Source organism: Balaenoptera ricei, chromosome 9, assembly GCF_028023285.1.
Source record: "Balaenoptera ricei isolate mBalRic1 chromosome 9, mBalRic1.hap2, whole genome shotgun sequence".
Classification (NCBI taxonomy): Eukaryota; Metazoa; Chordata; class Mammalia; order Artiodactyla; family Balaenopteridae; genus Balaenoptera; species Balaenoptera ricei.
In genome coordinates this window covers 32,324,770-32,348,476 of record NC_082647.1, presented here as the reverse complement: position 1 = coordinate 32,348,476, position 23,707 = coordinate 32,324,770, and the positions used below count along the sequence as shown (strand labels likewise).

General features: G+C 38.7%; 1 protein-coding gene across 1 annotated transcript; it reads left to right on the top strand.

Moving 5' to 3' along the window:
• The first annotated feature begins 14,203 nt into the window (after positions 1-14,203).
• Positions 14,204-23,269, top strand: LSM8 (LSM8 homolog, U6 small nuclear RNA associated). The gene is made up of 6 exons (XM_059932514.1): positions 14,204-14,252; positions 15,141-15,199; positions 16,838-16,958; positions 18,155-18,195; positions 20,765-20,892; positions 23,011-23,269. The coding sequence occupies exons 1-6, from the start codon at positions 14,204-14,206 to the stop codon at positions 23,099-23,101; spliced, it is 489 nt and encodes a 162-aa protein (XP_059788497.1). The 3' UTR covers positions 23,102-23,269.
• Positions 23,270-23,707: the final 438 nt, after the last annotated feature.

Sequence of the window (23,707 nt, the reverse complement as noted above, 5' to 3'; positions counted from 1 at the left end):
CCACCAAGAGTATTACAAGGTGAGCCTCTCACAACCAATCCCATCATCTTTCACATCCCCAAGTACCTCACCAATCTGCAGGAGTCCCAGCCTCTCTAAGTCATTCTTTTTCTCACAGACTCAAACCCCAGACTCTGTTTATTCTGTTTATCTTCTCCACTTCCCTCCCTTCCCACACAAACCCTTTCAGGGTCTCCTGTGACCCCCAACCTGTGACCAGCTGTTCCCTTTTCTTCAAATACTCCCTCCACCTCCTTGCTTTACTTGAAACCTACCTGGGTCCTGAGCAAACATCAGGGCCAGGAGTTGAGGTAGGTATGTTCCTTGCTACTTTCAAATTATCACCCTTTCCCTCCTGCAAAAATCACTGTTCTCTTAAATGCTAACATCATTGGGCTATGCCACTCTTTCTACACCTTCTTACACTCTTCTGTCAACCTCCTAGTCACACTTCCTCATTCACTAGTCTTCTGTTCCCCGAAAAGAGTCTTCTATTCCACCCGGTTTCCGTCCTTTATCCTTGGTGATTTCAATAAGTGGATGACCCATCAAAAAGCCCCAGCTTCTCAATTTCCTGATTTCCATATTCCACTGACATTTTCCTTTTTCCCCTTCAGTCACCTATTTTATGGTCACACCCCAGACCTTTACATCTCTTTAAAAATATGAACCTTTTCAAATAGAAAGATCTAACATCCTACTGCATAGCTATGCATTCAGTTCACTGATACAAGTACTTCCATACAACCACTTGGTTCTGCAATGACGTGGGGACATTTGATCCCTTCATCCCACCACTTTCTTATTATCCATCCCTTGTCATTACTTCCCACCTTCTTCAGCACAGATTCCATTATCATCAACATAGTGTCCCTTTGCAAATACTTTCAACTCCCAGTTCCTTCTTTCCCTCAACTGAGTAGTTTGCCTTACAAAACCCCAATCCACGTATGAACTCACCTTGCTTCAGACGTTTTTTTGCACCTAAACAGGAAAGTGTTAGTACTCATAGGAATCACACAGATGACTCGTTTTGCTTTAAATTCATAACCTTCTACCTGACCTTTTCCACCTTTATCTCTCAGCCGGTGTCCTTGTCCAGACTTTATTGAGTAGAAAGAACTAAGCAAAAAGAAGCCAATCAGAAAAGATTACATACTGTATGATTCTAACTATATGACCTTCTGAAAAAGACAAAACTATGGAGACAGTAAAAAATCAGTGGTTGCCAGGGGTTGGGGTGGAGGAAGGGACGAGCAGGCAGAACACAGAGGATTTTTAGGGCAGCGAAACTACTCCATGTGATACTGTAACGGTGGATACATGTCATTATACATTTGTCCAAGTCCACAGAATATGCAACACCAAAAGTGAACGGTAATGTAAACTATGGACTTTGGGTGCTTATGATGTGTCAATGTAGGTTCATAAACTGTAACAAATGTACACTCTGTTGGAAGATGTTGATAATGGGGGAAGTTATGCATGTGGTGCGGGCAGAAGTTATACGGGAAATCTCTGTACCTTTCAATTTTCCTGTGAACATAAAACTGCAGTCTGTATTTAAAGGGTAGTTGAAACTGTTATTAATTCATAAACGGAAGATTACAGAGAAATTGAAATGAACTAACTAAATCTAGATATATCAAAATAGATTAATCTCAAATACATAATGTTCAGTAAAAGCAGGATGCAAAGGATGCTATAATATGATATATGGATATGTGAATTTTAAAACAAAGTAACATACATTGTATGCAGACACACAAATGTAGAAACGTATGTTAATGATAATACAACTTCAGAATAGGAGAACAGAGAGGAGGGGGAAAGAATAGTAGATAGGCTTTATCTGCCATGTTATATTTCTTTTTAAAAAAATGCTTCCAGTAAAAGACACCAAAAGAGAGGGGTATGAAATGAAAATGTGGGGAATGTTAAAAAAGGAAAATTAAATGGAGACAGTAGGTTCTAGACATCAGGAAAAGGAAGGAGGTATATTTTCAAAAGAAGGACATAAAACACAGCAACCAGTTTTGCAGACAAGTCAAGTGAAATGAGGATTAAGAAGCTCTGCCTGTTATCAGTCATAAATTTTGAAGAAAGTTTCAGTAGAATAATGGGGGTGGGAGCCAGATGGTGGGGGGAGAGGAGAGACTTGGCACTGAGGAAGTGGAGGCAGCGAGAGCAAATGGCTCATTTGAAAGAGGTGGCAAGGAGGAAAAAAGAGAAGAGAAAGACACACAGTAGTGGGAATGAGAACCAGTTAATTTGTCTGATGCTTCAGTTTCAGGCCAGGTGGGTACTCAAATAACTCAACATTTTTTTGCAAAACATTAAGTCTTTATATTATCAAAAATAAAAGACAGAAATAAATACCTTTTTTCCTTAAGGGAGTATCTGTAAACTATCTCATATGTTAATATGGCATAAAATAACTCTAGGAGCTTGGTTGAAATCACAAATAACATGAACAACAGAGCTGGAAAAGTTGAGAAAAGGTGAGCCATGAGGGCTAGGGATTTCCCGGGTGTGACGCTCACCCACACAGATCCCCACAAAGCGGGCATCTTGATGTAGTCATCCAGTCAGGATCTGACCTTCAACCTTGCAAACTTAGAAATTTAATCCCATCCACGTGAATACAATTAGCAGTCTCAGGAAGCTGATTCCTACTAACAAAGCTCATCAGAGACCACTGTTTAAGCCACTTTACTTATTTACATATGACAACATTAACTATCACAGCTTCTAAATTATGATGTATTGTTTTGTACCTTTGTATTAGACCTTATGTAAGGTGTAACACAGTCCATGCAATCCTGCCCGGTTACTGAAGATTGCAAAAATATTACCTTGTTGAAATCATCAGCACTGCTCTGATTCATCAAACCCTGATGTGAATGCTAGTTCAACCTTTAAAAGAAACTTTTAAAAAAGACTATAGAAAATGAGTTGTTTGTATGGAATGTTCCTTAGTATAGTATCTTTAAAATGAAACCAATTCTCCATGGAAATAAACTAGTGTGTCTTTCATGAAATTCTATAAAACATTTCTGATGGTGCACTTAAAGGACTATCATTAAACCATTTATTGCTGTGTAGGCGGTGAGTTTTAAAACATTTTCTCAGACATAAAAAGGCATAGTTCTTTTGGACCTACACCAAAATGTTTATTTTGCACAGCTCACTCTATTCAACGTATATAGCACCCTAAGATGTGGTAAAACTTTGAAAGTAATTATTAAAGAAAAGAGAATAAGGAATTACAGGGTTTGTCGGGAAAGGTACAAAGAGTCTATTTTCAGAGGCTATTTGAAAATGTGTAGGGGAGCTGATAGGTGCAGACAACACAGGAGGAAAAGCCTCAGAAAAGCTTTTCTGTCCTTTGAGTTGGCAGTGGTCCTGGGTAATGCTTTTTGTTCAGAAAGTTGGTGAGTGTGGGTCTCTGGAAAAAATAAATATTATATTCTGAACCATAAGATTTTAGGACTTCTCACTGAAAGGACAGCAATTATAAATATCAAATATCTTTAAACATTTCCAAATTTAGGTTCATGGTTATATTAAAAAAAAACCTCAAGCAAACTCAAAAGGAAAAAATAGACATTTTAATAATATTTTGGATACTATAGTTATGATATGTAGGGACTATGATTCAACTCAATATAAATAAAATTATGAGCTACTTAGGTATCCTAATATCGGAGCTTTGTTGCATTTGTTTCAAATACATCTTAAAAAAGAGTGGATACTTGTTGGCTTCTTCCACAGCATCCATTTCCCCTTTTTTTCCAACCAAAAGGACCTCATTTTCCACAGGAGAACTCCTCACCCATCCCCAGTGCAAAGCAGCTGTGTGGCTGAGAGGGTAGATCCCACCCCCATGTTAAGTCCAGCAGAGCATCTTGCACTTGATCACAGTGACTGGTTCAGGGATGGGCATGTATCACATTTTGACCAATGAAATGTGAGCAACTTACTAAGTCCTCCAATGAATGAAGTTTCTGTGCTCTTCTGTGAGAGCTTCGGGGACCTGACATAGTGTGAGAAGAATGTCAGGCCCATTAACGCTACCATGAGGAGATCTAGCATATACACGAGTCCAGCACCCAGAGGAGGACACAGCTGCAAGAATCAAAATGAAGTTGGTGTCCCGACGGCATCATGAACCTATAAATCAAGACTCCAACAAAGCCTAAAATTAGAAGGGTCTGTGGACAATTCGGTTACATGAATTTATATAAACCTTTGCCTTTTTTCTTTCTTAATCCACTTTGGTTCAGGTTTTCCATTATTTGCAACCAAAAGCCGGCCAGCCCGTGTGGGGAGGTAATTTGGAAGACTGGAAGGAGTATTATGTTCGGGAGATCTGAGTCCTGGTTCAGTTCTACCATAGAGTTATTTGTGTAATATTGGGCAGGTTTTTTAACCACATCCTTTAATCAGTTTATCCATGTATAAAATGAGCATTAGTTCTAGAGGATTTCTAAAACACAGTACAGACAGGCTAGATGTCTACCTCTTGGATACAAAGAATAATCCACTAGTGCTAAAATTGCAACATTCCAATTCCTGTGATTCCATCCAAGATGCTGCCTCCATTAAAACTTGAGCTAATTGTACATAACTCTACTCCAATGTCTGCCAAGCCAAACCCACAGGGAAAACCACCTCATCTACTTCTATTTATTTAGAAGTTATGTCATTACAGGGTAAAATCAGGAGCAGGAGCTGACACTCTGCCACCAATGTCTGTAGAACTGATAATGGTCAGGAAACAAGGTTCTCCATCTAGTAGTGTCCTCCTCATACCCAGTTAACTTGGCGACCTAAAGCAGCAGGAAATACTGACCACATGGGCCTAAGAAGCCTAGCTATGCAAAGAGAGACACTGTTGCCAGCAGTAACTGTGTGGTAAAAACACCACCTCATACTTTTCTTTTTGCTTTCCTATGGTAGTTAGTGAGGTACACACACACATACACACACACACACACACGGTTTACTATTCTTGTGGAGAATGGTTAGCTACTTAAGAAAAGCGTGTCTTATTTATTTGATACTGTATCAAATAACTTTTTCTACTTTATGGCATGTCAAACTTTCATTAAGAAAATTTTGAATAAGTGAGTGGAACAAGTTAAACCCTTCTGCAACATTTATATTTATAGAGAGGTCTCCTGTGTGTGTGTGTTTCTTTGGAAGGGTGTTCATAGGAAGCCAATTTAAGATAAAGGTGTATCAACTGTTAGAATTCAGAATGCCCGACTGGGCATTTCTGATGTGTTTACAGTCATCTAGTTGCATAAGTTCATTTGCATGCAGTGGAAAGAGACTAGAAGAGGGCCTTTTTCTTCACCCATCCCCATGGTCATGTTTAAACTCTGAGGACAGGGAGACAGCTACAGACGGAAGCAAGAAAGAGTTGTTTTCACAAGGACTCTGAGAGCCGGGTGCACATGCAGCGCTCCTTCAGAACCCAACTATAAGCTCCGCTAGAGACAAGGAGGGAGGCATCCTCCTCACCAACCATCTGAATGCAGTGCGGCTTTAGCTCAGGGAGATACTGAGAACAGATGATCATTTTGGCAACCTTGACAGCCTGAAGCTCTGCAAGTTTTGGGAGACAGCCCCCTTCTTCCCACACACCACCAGACATTCATCTTGTCACTACAGGCATAAGTCCTGGTGCTGGTAGAGAGGGCCACCATGAAGAGAACGCCCAAGGCTCCGTGATCAATAAAGAAACACAGAATAGAAGAAATGAAAAGACTCTTGGTGAATTATTGCAAAAAAAATCCCAGGTGGACTCCCAGAATGACCAGGAAGACTTTGAATGGGGTTTGGAAATCCTGCCTGAGGCAGATGAGGCATGAACCAGAGAAATCGGAGTTGTCATTGTTATGACTTCCTGTGTACCCTCAAGCTATGACAACTCCGGGGCAAACTTGGATTACATATATATTAAAGAGCAGTCCAATATTAAAGTGTGCCAAGAAATGTTCTAATAATGTAAGGCTTTGTTAATGCTGTCACAAGAAATTTATTCTATATGGTGCATGATCCTCTACAAGTCCCTTTCTTATCTCCGCCCATGTAACAAAAGAATTGCCTTGATCACAAATCAATGCTTTGGGGCTGAACACCTTGTTAAGAAGTGGAAATACATTTTATAAATCTTTTACCAAATTGGAATTATCTTCTGACACGCCTAACATTTCCCTACTTCAAATATCCCCAAAACTTAAATGGACTGGAATGTTGAATCACCCACTAAAGTGCACCGTCAGCGCTCCACCCAAACTTTCTAAGATTGCTTTCATGGTTTCCGAGCACTTGTCTCCTGGCTTCATGTGCATTTACTTCCAGAGGCCAGACCTACATTCTTTTCTGGAATACTACCTACCCTTGGGCTGGTTAGGCTTTTCCCTCATTCACAATGGGCTGGAAACTTGCCTCCCTGAGCCTTCCCCGAAGAGTGACAGGTGGGAGGTTTTGAAAGCCCAGTTCCCTTGCCTCGAGTGAGGACAAAACTGCACAGCGTCAACTCACACAGCAGCATTCCCCGTGGGGTCAGACTGAAGCTACCCTCAGCGAAACCTAGCCTGCAAACTCACCCATGCTTGGTTTCTCCCCTTTCCCCTCTTGCTTCTCTCGCTTCCTTACTGATTTCACTTGGAAACACTTCCTTAATAAATCACATACAAATAAATCCTTGCTTCAAGCTGTACTTCTGGGGACACTGTCCTAAGACACTCTTCTGAACAGAAAGGTCTATAAAAGAGAGATCCCTGGACTCAGAGGGGTAATATGATAGGGATAGTCTCACAAAAAGGTGGGGTAAACTGTCACCATCCCAACATGATTTGGGGAAGACTGGAGAAGCCTTTTGCTTAAGTATTTGACTGCCACTAGTACTGGCAATGCTTACATAAGTGACTTATTCTGTAAGCTCTGGGCCTTTACAGAATAAGTATCCCACACCCAATTACCCCAGTAAAGAGGCATGGGTAGCTCAAACCTTCCTCTCCATGACCAAAATCAGCAAACTGAGTTTAGCCCAGGCTTCTGAATGCCACAACTAGATCACTGTGGTGTCAGGGACAAAGATGAGCTCCTGCGCTACAGTCAGATAATGGGGTCATTCCTGTGCTTCATTTCTTGCTGCATCTTGGAACCTAACTGAAGCTTCAGGGCAGCAGCCTGGCTAAGGTACCAGAGATAGGTATTTCATTTTTGAGTAAACAACCCACTTTAAACCAACTTTGGCGGCAGCAGTGATTGTTTACCCAGGGATATTTACAGAGGCCTGCACAGGTCTGTGGAGAGGGGCAGAAGCCCCATCCCATCCTTTGCATCATGTAAAAGATGATCAGATGAAATCAGATGATAAGGATTGCAGTTAGGCTATGGCTAGCCTCAAACTCAAGTAGGACACAGGACCCTTTGAAAGGAAGAAGTATTTATGACCTCTGTCTTAGTTTGGGTTCCTCCAACAGCAGATCCTGAGGCAAGAATTCAAGTGCAAGTAGTTTATTTAGGGAAAGCCAGTAAGGGAGTGGAGAAGTGTTACCAGGAAGGAAGGCAGCCAATGAAAGGTGCACTATAAGCCAGCTACTCTGTTGAATGACTGGAGATATCCCAGCTGAATTATCCCACCTGATTGATGAAGGGGATGAGGTAACTACAAACCTTCCTGTCAGTCACTGACTGAAGACTTCTTTCTGAGGGTGTTAATTCCCCAGCATTTCCAGCCTGCCACACATACATAGAAAAAGCCCTCAAACACAGATGCACATATCAACAACTCCAAGTCACTGGAGCACACTGAAATAGATTTGAAAGAATTAGAAAATGGTCATTATTATACACCTACTTACCTAAAAATTGAGCTGGAAGGGACATACAATTAGCCTAGGTAAAAAGAATGACCAAGGCCTTGCATTTGCAGCACACCCAGAAAGGATGTGCAGGGAGGTTTAGGGCTCATGGTGGATTGACTTTCCAGCAGTTTTCACAGAACGCGTGGTAACATATCTAAAGTGAAAATAAAGTCAGTTGATGGGTTTGAAAAGTATGGGCTTTGCCATAAACTTTAAGTTAAATCTGCAACTCCAAGGTTTGAAAGAAAATACAGTTAAAGCACATAAACAAAATACTATGTGACAGGAATTACATTCTTTATAATTAATAAATTTATAATACAAAAACTTAGGATTTTAAAGTAAGCTTGTATAAGGAGGTTTCAGTTTAAAATTTTTTTTTAGTTTATAAAAATTTAGCAGCTAAAAGAACAAAAAAAGTGTTTGAAGATCACTGTAGCTTACTGCTGCACTATGCTTCCAGAACGTTTCTAGAGTCAGAATTCCTAGTTGCCAGCTTGAAACCAGAAACCAGCTTGAGCTGATTCAAGCAGGAAGGGAAGTAACTGAAGGATATTCAGGAGCTCACATAATTGTGAGACAGGCTGGAGAACAAGATTCAGAAGTTACATAACCATGTAGCACGTCCCAAACACACAGCAAAGCTGGGTTAGTACCCTGTGGACACCACTGCAAAACAATACAGACTGAAGCTTGCATGCCCCAATACTGCTGAAGTGCCCACGTGCCCTGGATGCCACCAGGAGTATCAACGGCATGGCTCCTTTATGAAATTGCTCTTGCTGCAGCTGTGTGACCACAAGAGCGCGTTCTCTGTAAGTCAGGTAGTCATAAACAGCCTAGATCTCTCTTGCTATAAGAAAGAGCAAAAAAAGTACCTGATATAATGAGCTCTCTGTCCCACCCAAACTCATAAAGTAGGGAATTCTCAAGAAGTAAGAGAGCTCTGATGTTGAACAGCTGAAAAACAATGATGAACACCCCTGACAAACGGTTGTCTTTAATTTGAATTACCACCTTTTGTTTTTCAAAACAACTCTCTGCTGAGAATTTCTTTTAATCCACTGTGTTACGACGTCTGTGGTTTTTTAGTTTCTGATGCATATGTTAAAATGCAGATCATTATTTTCTGTCATTATTTTTATGCATGAAAAATCCCACTGCAGGAGTTATCACATGGGGTAATGACTTGGAAAACATTTCTTCGGTTCCAAAGTGACATTCCAACAACAGGAAGGAAGGGAGAGAAGGAGGAGACACCACAGACATTCTTCTAAAGTCTTATATATCTGAGTTTTGGTTTCTTTGTTATTCATGATGCAAATTCAGAAAAATGGAGGGATCATATCTCAAAGCTGGTCAAAAATGGGCATTATGGTCATATCTGAGGCTGACCAGGATGATGAATTAGCTCACTTTCCTGGTGGAAGAATGAGTGGTGCAAACTTTGTAGAGGACAATTAGGTAATATGCATATAAAAGCTTTAGAAATCTCATTTGTTGACATTAGAGAACAGAGGTCTGTAAAATTTCTGTAAAGAGCCAGATACTAATTATTTTGTGGGCCATATGGTTTCTGTCACAACTACTCAGCTCTGCCATTGTCATCCAAAAGCAGCCAGCAGAGATAATACATAAATTAATAGGTGTGGCTGTGTTCCAATAAAACTTTATTTACAAAAAAATTTGGTCTGAGGGCTACAGTTTGCCAACCCCCGTTAGAGGTGTTTAATATTAACAACTCAGATGCCTAATACTGAAGAAAAAATAAAATAAATGCACCAGAGTCATTTATTGTTGAATAAGATTTTTTTAATTGTTGAATCTGCCTCTTTGTAACTGTCCTAACCAAGTGCTCACACCGGGGCCATTAACTTTAAATGACCTACCTCTTGTTTACATCACGGTCTTTATTTTGTCATTCTATTGGGCATTTCCCTTGGACAACAGTGTTAAAATTGCAGTGTAGTGCAGTGGAGCTTGACTGCTTAGGTTCAAAGATTGGCTTTGTTATTTACTAACAAAATGACTTTGGGGAAAATAAAACCCAGAGAAGAAACCAGCAGAACCACGAACATGTTCACAAGTGAGATGGAGGCTGAGAAGAACACCGCTGAATGCCTCATCAAGACCTAAGATTTCAGTAAAGCTTGAGCACGTACCCCTCCTCCTTCCCCTGACAGTGGAGCCTCCACCTTATGATAATACCAGTATAATGAGAAAGAAACACACATGAAGTAAATGGTAATCTAGGTTAAAGAAACCCATGCTTTACACCTAAGCTCACTGTGGAGGAAATTCTGGGGAGAATTTTAGAATTTAGAAAGACTTTGTGCCACAGAGAAAGACAGTCATGAGCAGTAGTACTTAAACTGTTCATAAAGGGTCAAATATTCTCCATATCTCCTAGGTATAGTATAGCTACTTTTCTCAATGACTTTCTTTAGTCAAAATCCAGGAAGATAATAAATTAAGTGGTTGCATTATCTCCATTAATTTTCTATTGCTGCCATAACAAATTATCTCAAATTTTGTGGCTTAAAATAAGAAAACTTTATCGTTTTACATTCTATAGGTCAGAAGTCTGGTATGGGTCTGACTGGACTAAAATCAAGGTGTTGGCAGAATGTGTTCCTTTCTGGAGGCTCTAAAGGAGAATCTATTTCCTGTTCACTTGGTTTACTGGCAGAATTCGGTATGCTTGCTTTTGTGGGACCAAAATACCTGTTTTCTTGCTGGCTGTAAACTAAGGGCTGTTTCCAGCTAAAGACAACCAGCTAAAGTCCTTGGCTCCTGGCCCTCTTTCTCCAGCTTCAAAGCCATCAACAGTGGAACCAGTCTTCACGTACATCTTTCAGACCCACTCTCCTGCCTCCCTCTTCCAGTTTTAAGGATCCAAGTGATTAGAGTCGAGCCCACCCAGATAATCCAGAATATTCTCCCCACCCCAAGGTCCTGAACCTTAATTACATCTGCAAAATCCCTTTTGCCATAGAAGGTAACAATCACAGGTTCCAGGAATTTGGATGTGGACATCCTTGGGGGGCCATTCTGCTGCCTACCACAATATCATATTTGCTTTTCCTATTCTTCCCAGAGGTACTGATATCTGAAAAATATCGAGCTGCCTTTGAGTATATTCTTGGATATCAATTCCTTCTGATCTTTGAAAAAGTCTGCCTTACAAAGGCAGACAATGACATATCCATGGATATGGGCTGATGATCTGTAGATATAGACTCAAATTTTGTCTTGTGAGTAAAAGTAACTTTATTACTAATTACTGTAAAGAGCACTGAACTAGAATCTAGGAGGCCTTCACTGTAGGCTCTGCTATGTAACCCTCAGAGTCACTCAGCTTCTCTGGGACTCAGTTTCCTATCTACAAAATGAGAGAAGTGGACTCGCAAATTCCTAGATTTCCTTCCAGCTCTTAAAATCTAGATCCATGGTTTGAAAAAAAAAAAAAATGGTAGAGGTGGGAGTGTAATTCTATTTTAGGTACAAAATCAAATAATGGCAAAACATATAAAATGAGAATTTTTCAGAAATAGTAAGGTAAAGTTTTGATTTTCTTTTTCATTTTTTTTTTACTCCATACATATTTTAATGTAATTTCAGGCAACTGCTTTCCATTAGTGACTCAAGGTAACATAGTTTTTATCAAGACAATTCTTATATACTTCACACTACCAAACCATTTATCTTTCTGTACTTCCTCACATTATTCATACCTCATAGCCTAACCTCAGTATATCAATAAATTAGCTTTGATCTCTCTCGCAATATAATGTCTGCAACAAGTCTAAATAAACCTGCTCTTTCAGTGTGGATTATACCATCAGGAGTGAGTTCACATTGAAGATCACAGAGACTTATTAAAGTAATTTCTGCCATCATCATTTTCCAAGTCTGTCACGCCAAAATCACAGTAAAAAGGACAGTATAAATTTTATCTGTACTGCAATCCAAGCTGCTAAAGACATTCATCTTTAAAAGACAAGCAAAAATGACAAAAAAAGCAAGTAAAGCACTCAGCTTAAAACAATGCTCCTTAATCTGCCTTGCAATAGTGATTACACAAAAATGGTAATTTACACACACAAACACACAAAAGATATTGAGAAGGCTGAGGTCTGGGTGCTCCATTCGATTAGCTGTACTGTTCACGTACTATTTAAATAAAGCTGCCCCAAGCTGTATGAATTCAAGCATCCTCTTAGGGCAAAGTCAGAGGTAATAATACCTGCCTACCTCAACCACAGGAGGAGATAAGTAAAATAGGGGCAGGTTAACCAAAGTCCAGATCTGAAGTGGAATATCAGCAGTCTGTTGTGCTAGAGCACTGTCTGGTGTAATATGAATCAGCTCACATGTGATTGTTAAACAGGGGAGTAATGGTGGAATAGTGCAGAAAGCAGGGTGGTACATACATAATTTTTCCTAGCACTTTAATGTCTTGTGCTACCAAGAACCAACAGCTGAATGTAAAGTCACACAGCTGACTGCACGATCGCTCCTGGTCTGAAGGAATACAGTACCCAAATGACACCTGTTCACTGTGTGGCATCCTATTCTTCCTCGGCTTAACTCAGCCGTGTGCTCCATTTTGATAGTGCTTATTTTGCACTTCTCCTAGATCTGCACAAAAGCAACAACAGACAATGGGTCAGAGCCATCTGTCTCTGGCATCTCTATATTTCCTGCAAACTTTACAACTGCAAAGTTTACAACTGCAACGTCTGAGGATGATGCTCTCCTGCCCTTGCTTCCATCACGCAGCAGTGTCAACTCTTCCATAAACTGTCATTTTTCAAGCCACCTGCAATTTTTTTTAAAGGTAAAACTCTCTAAGTTACTACAGCATTTCTTGTTAGGAATTTCACATGTCCTTTTAAATGTGCTATTCTCATTTGGATTGTTATTGTCTCTGTTAATGCTGTCCAGTGGTTCCCAAACTTTGCTTCATGTTACTGTCACTTGTGGAGCTTTTAGAATCCTGATGCCCAAGTGTTTAGGGTAAAGTGTATGCCACTGCTAGTGAACCCAGCGTGTCTGGTGGCCTCACCACTGGCTGGTGCGCAGTAAGTGTCACACCTACACAGTTCTACAGCTTGGCCCCATGTACTTTATTAACAAGCAGCCCTGCCTTTTCCTGGGTCTCCCTACCCTTGCCATTCTGCCAGTTCACCAACCACTATCACTATGCTGCCCGTGATTTGCTGTCTGCCTCCCTGCCTTGCTTAACCACTGTCTTTGAATTACGTCTTCCGCCTTTCCACTCCTACTGCTACAAATCAGAAACTCACACCTGGAGTCTGGCTAGCCTTCTAATCCTCACTTCCTACCTCCACTGCAAATAATTAATGTCATTAATTTTCCTAAAGTGCATTTGCACTTTTGCTCAAGCCCCAATTTAAGTCTTACCTTTTTCATAAAACGTCCAAGATTCTAACACATTTCCACCTTCCCCTTCCTTAAGCAATTAAAATGTGCACTGCTCAATTTATCCAATCAGAAAAAAAAGGCAGTGAGCAAAATAATGTAGTAGAACAAGCTCTGGGACTGAGTAAAAGGTTACCTGTGATGTAATCTATGTCCATGAGCAATAATAACTGACATGAATCGGGTGCTTATTATATGCCAGGCTTTACAAGAATTACTTTTAGTCCTCCAACAATCTGATGATGTAAGTACCATCATTTCTCCATTTTACAGATGAGAAAACAGAGGCAAGAAGGTTAAGTAATCCACTCAAAGTCCCACAGAATCCAAATCCAAACAGGGTAGCTCCTGAGATAGTGTTCTTAATCACAATCCTATACTGCTTCTCGATTAGCAAGTTAGTTATATTTAACTTTTCCCATCCCTTAAAAAATGGTGTTAAAAATGCCTATCTTAATACCTTAAAAGGAAAAAAAAAACCCCATAATATATGAAAAACACTTTGTAATTTATACTGTTAAATGAATTAATATTTCCATATCAATTACCTTTCTTTATAATTTGGGATATCTATTATTTTTCCATACACTATTTCATAATTAGAGCTCTGTACCTATTCAGGAATTTCCTTGTAAGGAGATACCAGGGTTTATTTACGTCCTTTTCTGCCTTGGAGAACCCTAGAAAGATCTATTCAATATATACTGCTAATTGGTTGACACTTTTGGAACTTGTAGGAATACAAATCAATAAAAATAAAAGTAAATAAAAGCTCATATCAAATTAGGTTATTTTAATTTTCCAATAATTATCATTTTTTTCCCATAAACCATTCACAGTAAAGCGCAAATTCAGTTTCCTCAGAATCTAGTATGAGTATGATTCTTCATGTTAATGAAAGAATACAGGATACAAAGGGAGGTGAGTTATGCCCTGCTTCTCAGGAGAATCATTAACCAGAGAAAGACCTACTTTACATACCTTGGTTTCTACTAATGCAGCGGTCCCCAGCCTTTTTGGCACCAGGGGCCAGTTTCGGGGAAGACAATTTTTCCAAGGGTGGGGGAGTGGTGGTTCAGGCGGTAACGCGGGCGATGGGGAGCGATGGGGAGCGGCAGATGAAGCTCTGCTGGCTCGCCCACCTAACAGCTCACCTCCTGCTGTGCGGCCCGGTTCCTAACAGGCCCTGGACCAGTAGGCACCGTGGCCCAGGGCGCTGGGGACCCTTGTACTAGAGGAAAGTAACTCCAGGAATGTCAGATATCTAGGGAACTCCTTTCTACCCTTTCCCATCTCTTTCCTGCCCTATTTTTGATAAATCTTGGCTGTTGTTCTAGATACGTGCCGTTGGATTACTAATGAGAGAGATTCATGAGTGGGTTGGGAAATATATAAAATACTGAGCCAATCATAAGTGAAGTAAATATAAAAAATTTTAGTTATCTGCTCAAAGTTTGGATTCAGAACTAATGGCATAAAATAAGTGCTCCATTAATAAAATAAAAAACATTCCAGCATACTTTTACTCCTCAGTAAAGAGTGACAGAGTATGGGTAGCACTTTGAGAGATTTTTGAATTAAGCTCAAAATCTCACGGTACCCCTACTTACCTTTTTAGTTGTCAGATGTTTATATTATATCATTTCCCCCTGTTGGAACTTTAACTTAATTTTCCATTATGAGGTGTTGAACTCTCTGTGTCCGTGTACTCCCAAGGTCACAACGCTAATTTAGATAAATCACATATGTAATGTTTGCATCCAGATGTAACTCATTTTTGTCTTATTAAAGACTTTTCTTTATCCATAGGCATTCTCTCCACATCTGTGATCATCAGTGACTACAGAAAACATAGTTTTAAGACGAAGGTAAAAATTTTCAAACCAAAGAGATTTTGTGATGCTCCATAAACACTGCACATCTGTCATTTATCTGGCATATTAATTTAATGGAAACCACACAAGGTCATAAATTTTTAATGTATTATGATGAAATTAGTTCTGTAAGTTACTATATAATGTAAATGAACATTTTCACATATAAACACACTCTAAGAGATGAAACACTACATGGGTTATTGATTTTAAATACTTGGCACATTATTTTTTAAAAATTCCTTACTAATGATACCTCATTTATCACTAATTAGTACTTTGGTTTTTTGTTCAATGTCTAACATTTGCAAACCACACAATATCTTCATTTTTTTAATTTATGGAAGATACTTTCATTCACCCGCCCTCCAGCATCCACCCCCCCCCCCAAAAAAAAAAATTGGGACAGGCACCACCTAATTCCCGACTACATGTGGCTTCGAACAGGTCAGAGTAAGTTTAAGTATATAAAATATTAAACATTTGGGAGTGATTTGTAGGTAATTTTGTGGGTATGCTGTAATGAAAACATATGCTTGATTTTTCAGAAGAAAACTGCTGACATTGCAAGAGTTTTCATATCCTCAATTCTTCAGTTAAGAAATCACAAGTCTAACTGAAATCATAAGGCAATTTTGTACAAAGGGGAAATAACTCTCACTGGTATTTTGTACATAGATTTTTTTTTCTAACTTCAAGTCCTTTGAAGTTAGGGTACCACAGTAAAATAAGTGACGTTTTCTAACACATATAAATACCGCAAATGATAAATGTAGCAGGATCTAAGGAAACTGAGGCCCAAATGAGTTGACGTTGCTTGTGCAAGGATACCCACACGATATGGTTAGCAGTGTAGGACTAGAACCCAGTCTGGTGCTTATTTAGAAGGCTCTTCCTGAATCAGTCCTTTCCAGGACGGAGCAGACGACCTGCCTGCCTTTTAGTTACTAATTTCACCCTGAAGGGAGGGAGACTGTGGCGTGGTAAAGGGAAGACTGTTTTCTAAGGGAGACTCACACACTTTTCTGTTTGGATTCAGTTTGTTACATAAATGAGTAACAACGCCTCCGCGATGGAGCACTTTTAGAGGCAAATGCAAACTGCGAACGTGCTTTTTGTTGCTGTGTTCTCCAGGCGTATATACCATATGGTTACAACGTGTGCAACTTTGCCCTAGGCCATTTAGCTTCTAGAAGGTTAATCTTCGGCCCCTGTGGCAGGAAATTAGGGATTCCACTTCCCCGCGTCTACACTTCATACCAGAACAGCACTCATCTATTTCACGTGTGACGAAAACACCTTATTCCGTTTTCTCCCGCCTTGCCCGTCTTTTCTCAATATTTCCCCTTCGTAACTTCTGCCACATAGCCTTCCACTCCACCATGAAGCCCGCTCGCCCCCCGTCTCCCCACTACCCCACCTTCCGAAGGCTTCTTCCTTTCTTCCACCGCCTGCTCGCTTTGTCCCTCTCGGCTTCCGAGAACACCGCCCAGAAACACAGTGCAAATATACTGCGCACGCGCATTGAAACTAGTCGTCGCGGAGCCTCTTGTGGATGGTTGGCCGGGTTCTTTCAGTCTCTGATTCGCGGAGGCAGCAGTGCGGTACTCTCGCGGTATTTGCTGCCGCCAGTCGGCGGGAGCCGCCGCTAGTTCCTGGCGGGCTGTTTTAGCTCCTCTTGTCGCCGGTCCTGCTGTGTTGCCAGCTGCCGGACCGAGCATCATGACGTCCGCCTTGGAGAACTACATCAACCGTATCCTCGAGCCGGCCACCACAGGCATTTGCTGGGGCTGTGGCGAGTCCCGCGCATGCACCGGAGAGGACCGGTGCTGCAGAGGCAGGGGGTCGAGATCGGCGGGCGGTTGCGACGCCCGGCAGCTGCGGGGCCCGGTATGCGGGTGCAGGGGTTAAGGATCTGGGACCCGCCAATCCCGCCCCTGGGGCTGGAACCTGCCGCTTGTACGGGCCCAAGGTGTCTTTTATTTTTAATCTGAAAAAAAAAAAAAAAAACCTACCAACGTGGTTATTCCGAACTTTTCCGTGTCTCTATAGAAATCAGCTATTGATTTATCCTTCCTGTTTCCCTAGGGCCTATACGTTCAGGTTTGGGAATAAGAGGAACAGTTTAACCAACGGCAACGATGGTCGTGTAAATCTGTCTATGTGTTTGTTTTATTTATAGGCTTTGCTCGTTGTTCGAGGATACCAAAAACTTTACAGATGGTGCAAAAATTGAATATCTGCCCCTTTACCACTTGAAATCTCAACTTCTTTGTTGATGGAATTAAAATAATGCTTGCTGTTGTAATGGATCGTTTTGAGGGACAAATAACTTTAAAAAGCCCGTGTGAATTACCCTATACACCTGTTACCGTTTTAAAGTCTAGAAACGGAACACTGCATTGTGCTCTCATGTACAAATTTGGGACAAAAGTGAAATGCTAAAGGCTTTTAATGATGCAAGCATATTGGTACCTGTGACATTGAATATAGCTTCTTTTCTTCTGAATTCCAGAAGCCAGGTCCTGGAAGACAGTGTCTTAACGTGCTTGAAATCATTCAACATTGATTAGTTTAGCAATGATCCAATTTTCGTTTTAGAGATGAAGAAATAGGTCTAAGAAAGGGAGAAATATCTTGCTCAACTGTCAAATTGGCAATATTCCCCAGTAAGAAAAGAGTACCAAATACCCCAGCTGTTTTAAGATATAATACACTGACCACACACAGAAAGGGATGCTCTTTTTCTATTTTTTCCCTTTTTTAAATTGTGTAAATGTCACACCAAATTGAGGAACATAAAGTTTTTATGTTGTAAATGTGGCTGTGTTGAATAGTTGTATCTTAATTCTGTTACCTTTTTCCTAGTAACTTAAACCATTTCCTTACCAGATTTTAAGTTTTCAGTTTACATGCCCTGAGAAATACTTTCCTTGATTCAGTTATCAGGAACTGTTGCTGTCATTACTTCTGATGGGAGAATGATTGTGGTAAGTATTTGGCATATTCATTCTCTTTCTTGTAGCCTTATTGGTTGTTAATTTTTATGTACAACCTCTGATCTCCGATGACTAGGCACCACAGTACACTTGCATTGCAGTTTTCTTATGATTCAGGTCTTTATCTCTTTGATAAATAGCTGCCAATCCATATTTTTTTCATTAATAAACATTGTAAGTTACATACAAGGCTTCTAGAAGCTAGGATGGGTAATAGATTCTGCCCTCAGAGAACTTCTAGTCTAGTCTGCAGATATCTGCCTGTATTTTATAATATTTATCTTCCTCCTCCATCTTTTATTTCCTTCCCCATTCAGTGCTCTGACAACCACTACCAGAATCATATAATTTTTTTGAAAATTTGTTTATGGTTCTTAGAAACTTTTTTAAGATTTAGATACTACATCTATAAAATAATGAACATTTAAGACTTGTATGGTGTTAATATTCTTCAGATATTCTTAGGTTGTATGATCTCTTGTTTTTTGTAGAATGAATTATGATGAATGAATAAATTTACTTCATCTCATTTGTCCTTTTATCACAGTATCCCTTTTTAATTCCAGAAAAATCTTGGATTCTCTCCTTGACCTGTTCCTTGATCTGAGGAATTTATCCCATGATTTTGGGCTACTTAATTTCTTCGTTTATAATTCATATGATTGTTCACTTTCCAAAAAGTTTTAAGGCTGCTAACCTTTCTCTGTTGTCTATCTAATTCCTATAGTTTAGTCTTTTATTTTCCCATTCTGCAGTTCTGTTTTTGTTTGTTTTGTTTTTAATCTGTGTGATTTTTTTCTCAGTGGATCCTTAAGTGACGATTACCGAAGTGTCAGACTTTGCCATTTATTAAACATATGTCATGTACCAGGCATGTTACATGTGTTATATCACTTAATCTCAGTACAGCTCTGTGAAAAAGAATTAACCCTGCATTCTAGGTTAGGAACCTAGCTCAGAAAAAGTGAGTTACTTTCCCAGAGTCACGTGGATATAAGTGGCAGAACCAAACTGGGATTTAAATTGAATTTGACTCCAAAAGCTAAGGCCAGTTGCCTTGCTTCCTTCTTAATCAAGAGAACAATCATGTTTTTTGGTTTTGTTTTTAAGGTACTTCACATTGTATCGAGTCAAATAGGACAGTTTGAAATATTTTAATCTCATCTTAGAAGCCTACTGCTATTAACAAATATTTGCAAATAGTTTTTTATTTTGTAAAAACCTCAAGTTTAAATTTTCTTGTTTTTGTTAACAGGATAGATGATAAATTGGAAAATTAATTTTATAGAAGAAGGAAAGCCATTTAAAAAGAGCATTTTTAAGTACTAAAAGAGCATTTTTGAGTACTAAGGTTCAGTAGTTGTGTATTTCTTTGACACATGGTTCACTTTATAGAATAGTTGCATGTAAAATGAAGCCAAGAGCCTATGTATGGATGTGGTAACAACTCTTTGCTAGTTTAGTATAGTAAATACTCCATATTTTGTTTCTCTTCCTAACATTAACTAATGTTTCTCTTCCTAGCTGACACTTTCTCTTTATTTCACTCTAATTTTATATATTTTGAATTTTAAAACGTGAAACTTTAATGAGAAATATAACCAACCAAAACCAATATAAGTTGATGTTCTTCAGAAACTTGAATAGCATCTGAGTTACCATGTTGTAATAGGCCCATGTCTTCCTTTTTTAAGAACCACGATTCTTCATAAAACTTTCTCTGAATATATCCTTCAAGTTCTAGGATGTTCTAATTGTTATAGTCATGTTTGCATCTACTGTTACTGGATTATTGGGAGGATTAAATAAGTAAATCCACATGAGGCCCATCAAACACTTTGGCAGATACTAAGTACTCATTAAGCCTTAGCTATTACTACCAGTTGAAGTTTGTGTACTGATTTGAATCTCTGAAAAGTGGTAGATTATATTTGCTTGTTCATAGTAGTATAATATAGAAGTTTAGTGGTCTGGCTTTGAAGCAAGCCTTTCATGGTTCGAATTCTAGCTCTGCTAATTTCTACCCATGAAACCTTGAGGGATTACTTCTCTGTGCCTCAAATTTTCTTGTCTGAAGTGGGAATGTTTATAGTATCTACCACAAAGGGTAGAGATTAATTGAGATAATGTGTGCAGCATGTTTACTAGCATGTAACATGAAGTGATACTGTTACATTGCTATAGCTGCTGTGTAGAGGACTATTTCCCTTACGTTTCCCTTGTTTTAGTTTGTATCTTTAGAATATTAGCTCCTGGACTACCTGGGCTTTTATGCTACTTCCTTGGAAATAAACCAGTACATAGGTGTCCTTTGTAATTCTCAACAACTCTGCACACTAGTCAGAAGCGTGGTGGGTTCCCCACTGCCCCTCTTAAAAAACCAAGAGGTAAGTTTTGTGCCTGTTGATCATAAAGAGGTATTGTATTTTATAGTGAACTTATATATATTTAAAATAGGTACTTCTCTTGGAGTACCTGGCAACTAAAATGGTGTCATTGAATTAACACATTCAGGTAAACCAGAATATTTGTCTTTTTCCCTTGAATGTTTTCTTTACAGGGAACACTGAAAGGTTTTGACCAGACCATTAATTTGATTTTGGATGAAAGCCATGAACGAGTGTTCAGCTCTTCACAGGGAGTAGAACAAGTGGTACTAGGTTTATACATCGTGAGAGGTGATAATGTGTAAGTAAAATATGTCTTTTTTAAAGGCAAGTTAAATATACTATAGGTGTACTGCCTTGCTATATGGAGAAGAGGTTTCTATCTACTGAGATTTGTCCATATTTCTAATAGTTAAGTAGCCTGGATATTGTCCAGAAAGAGCCCTGCCTTACACTGAATAGTTCATTGGAGAGGCTTCTTAAAATGTTCTTCCAAAGTACCCCTAATTCCAGAGGAACATAAATATACCTCCAGGGCCCAGGGCTAGGATTTGAAAATGTCTTTGAAATCTCTTGTGTGAACAATTTTAAATAATGCTTTATAACATAGCTGAATTTATCCATTACTTACTTTTTTCTTTTAATTTTTTAGTATAATTGGCTTACTTAAGATGTCCCATGTTTATGTTGTGGCCTCAGTTAACTTGTGACACTGATACGGCAGTTTGAGAAGATATATTTTAATGGTAGCAATTTAAGAAAAGTGCAACAGTGTAGAGCAGTACTGTCCAGTACAACTTTTGGGGATGATGGAAATGTTGTATATCTGCCTTGTCCACTATGGTAGGTACTAGCTGTGTGTGTGGCCATTGAGTACTTGAAAAGTAGCTGGTGTGACTGAACAACTGAATTTTAGATTTTATTTAATTGTAATTAATTTTAATAGTCACATGTGGCTAGCAGCTTCTGTATTAGTGCAGTTATAGAGGCTAGAAGAGTGTTGAATCAGTTTTCTAGTGAGTACTGTTTAAAATTAAAACATGGCTGGAAGGCAGCAAAAGATGTATTAGCATCTCAGATTACTTTTTTGGACAAGTAGGATATGGAAGATAAACGAATACTTTACTCATTTTATTTGTCTTAAGAAAATCACCTTTAGATGGATAAATCATTTGATCTTTAATCAGAGGTTTATAAAATATTCTATAGAGATAACATTTAGGTGAAGTGAGCTGTAAAGGCGAAGCAGGTGGGGCCCAGGTCTCCTGACCAGAACAGCACTGATTGTTTATATTGGGGCTCTGTATAATAATTGATTTTACGACAATTTCTCCTACTTTAATTAAAAAAAAATTTTTTTTTGAACTTCAATTTTAAAAAATTTAAAACATTGCTATAGACACAGTGGTATGCTGGAGCCAGCTTCTACTGGCTCATGGAAGCAGATTTTTATATTTTGGGGAATTTTGCAAGCTGGTTGGTTGATGTCTTTTTGGTAGCTTGTAATTGGCCATAGTGGGAGTATCTGCACTATGGATATCAGTCAACACTGCAAATCAACCTCCCCCTTTTCCTTGGAGAGCTAGTTTTAAAACATTTTCCAGCACTCCACTGTCTTCCATAAGGATTTTAAATGATACTAAATTTTTAATGATGGAATTAAGATCTTGATATGTTTCATATTGAGAAAACTTAATATATTCTCCTAAAGTTTGGTACTTCCCATTTATTAGAGAACTGAAGACTGTATACAGTTTAAAGCAAAATCGGGCAAATTCTGTATAACATTTGTCTGTAGAATTTACTTTCATTAAAACCAAACAAATTTAACAACCAATTTTTTATGTAATAATGTTTCATACATGTCCCGTGGTCTGGATGTACAATGACTGTATCCAGCTAGAGAGCCATGGCTTGGTTACCTAGCATGGTATTAGTGAAATTAATGTCATAGGTGTTATGTTAGTGTTGAATCAAGGAAAAATTTGCTGGCTTTAACCCTTGCCAATCACAACAAAAAATCATTTGTTAGATACCTAAGTATCTGTTCTGTTATTATCTTTACATGTGAAGAATTGTATTTCTTTTTGGTGTTGGATTTAAATTGAGTCAACTGAGAAATCATGAAAGGGAAACTAATAGATTTTATATGTACCATTGATGGGTTTAGTTCATTGAAGTTACTCAAATAAAGACTCCTGATCCAGTCACACTATATGCAGTCTGTTCTTTAATATTCGTTCCTGTAACAATGTCGCCTTCAATTTGTTTGAGTTTTGTGACTTTAAATGTACAATTCACAACCTTATGAAAATGTTTGTTTTTCACCTTAAGTAGTAGTTTTTTTTAGTGTCTCCTCTCAGTTTTAATCAGAAATGAGATTGTTTTAACTGATTTTTTTTTCCTTAAACAATTACAGTGCAGTCATTGGAGAAATTGATGAAGAGACAGATTCTGCACTTGATTTGGGGAATATTCGAGCAGAACCTCTGAACTCTGTAGCGCACTAAGGATAAACTACATATATTGGACATCTGTAAATCTTTGTACAGAAACTGATTATTCTGAGGATGATGGGCAGAATTTTTATGAAAGTGTAATTGTGGATTTTGACTCCATATTGATTCATTGTAATATGATATGTAAATTAAAATATTTCTACATTTTCTTGAAAAAAACTTTTTTTTTTTTTTTTTTGGCCTAAATCATACATTTGGTAGCTTGGTTTTATTTTTCTATTAAATAGTATAAAAATCTAATGATTATTTTGAGAACTTTTAGAAAAGACATTCTGCTATTTTAATATTTATGGAAAACTAGTTGAAAAGAGAAATTCAAGTATTATATAAATTAAGCATACAAATACCATCAATAGTGCAGGATACATATGTTTCTGTCCCTGATTTTTAAGAAAGTCACAGGAAGGTAAATCTTGTCTTGTGCAGTTATCTGAACCATCCCCATTTACCACACTGCCCTGGTGGCTCCCTAGCACTTTAGAAGTGTGTGTAAAAGTGTGTTTGGGTGAGAAAAGGAAAAATGCTAACAAAGTTGTATATTACCTGAAAAAATTGATTCCGTATGGTCTTAAAAGCCATCTTATCATTTAAGAATTG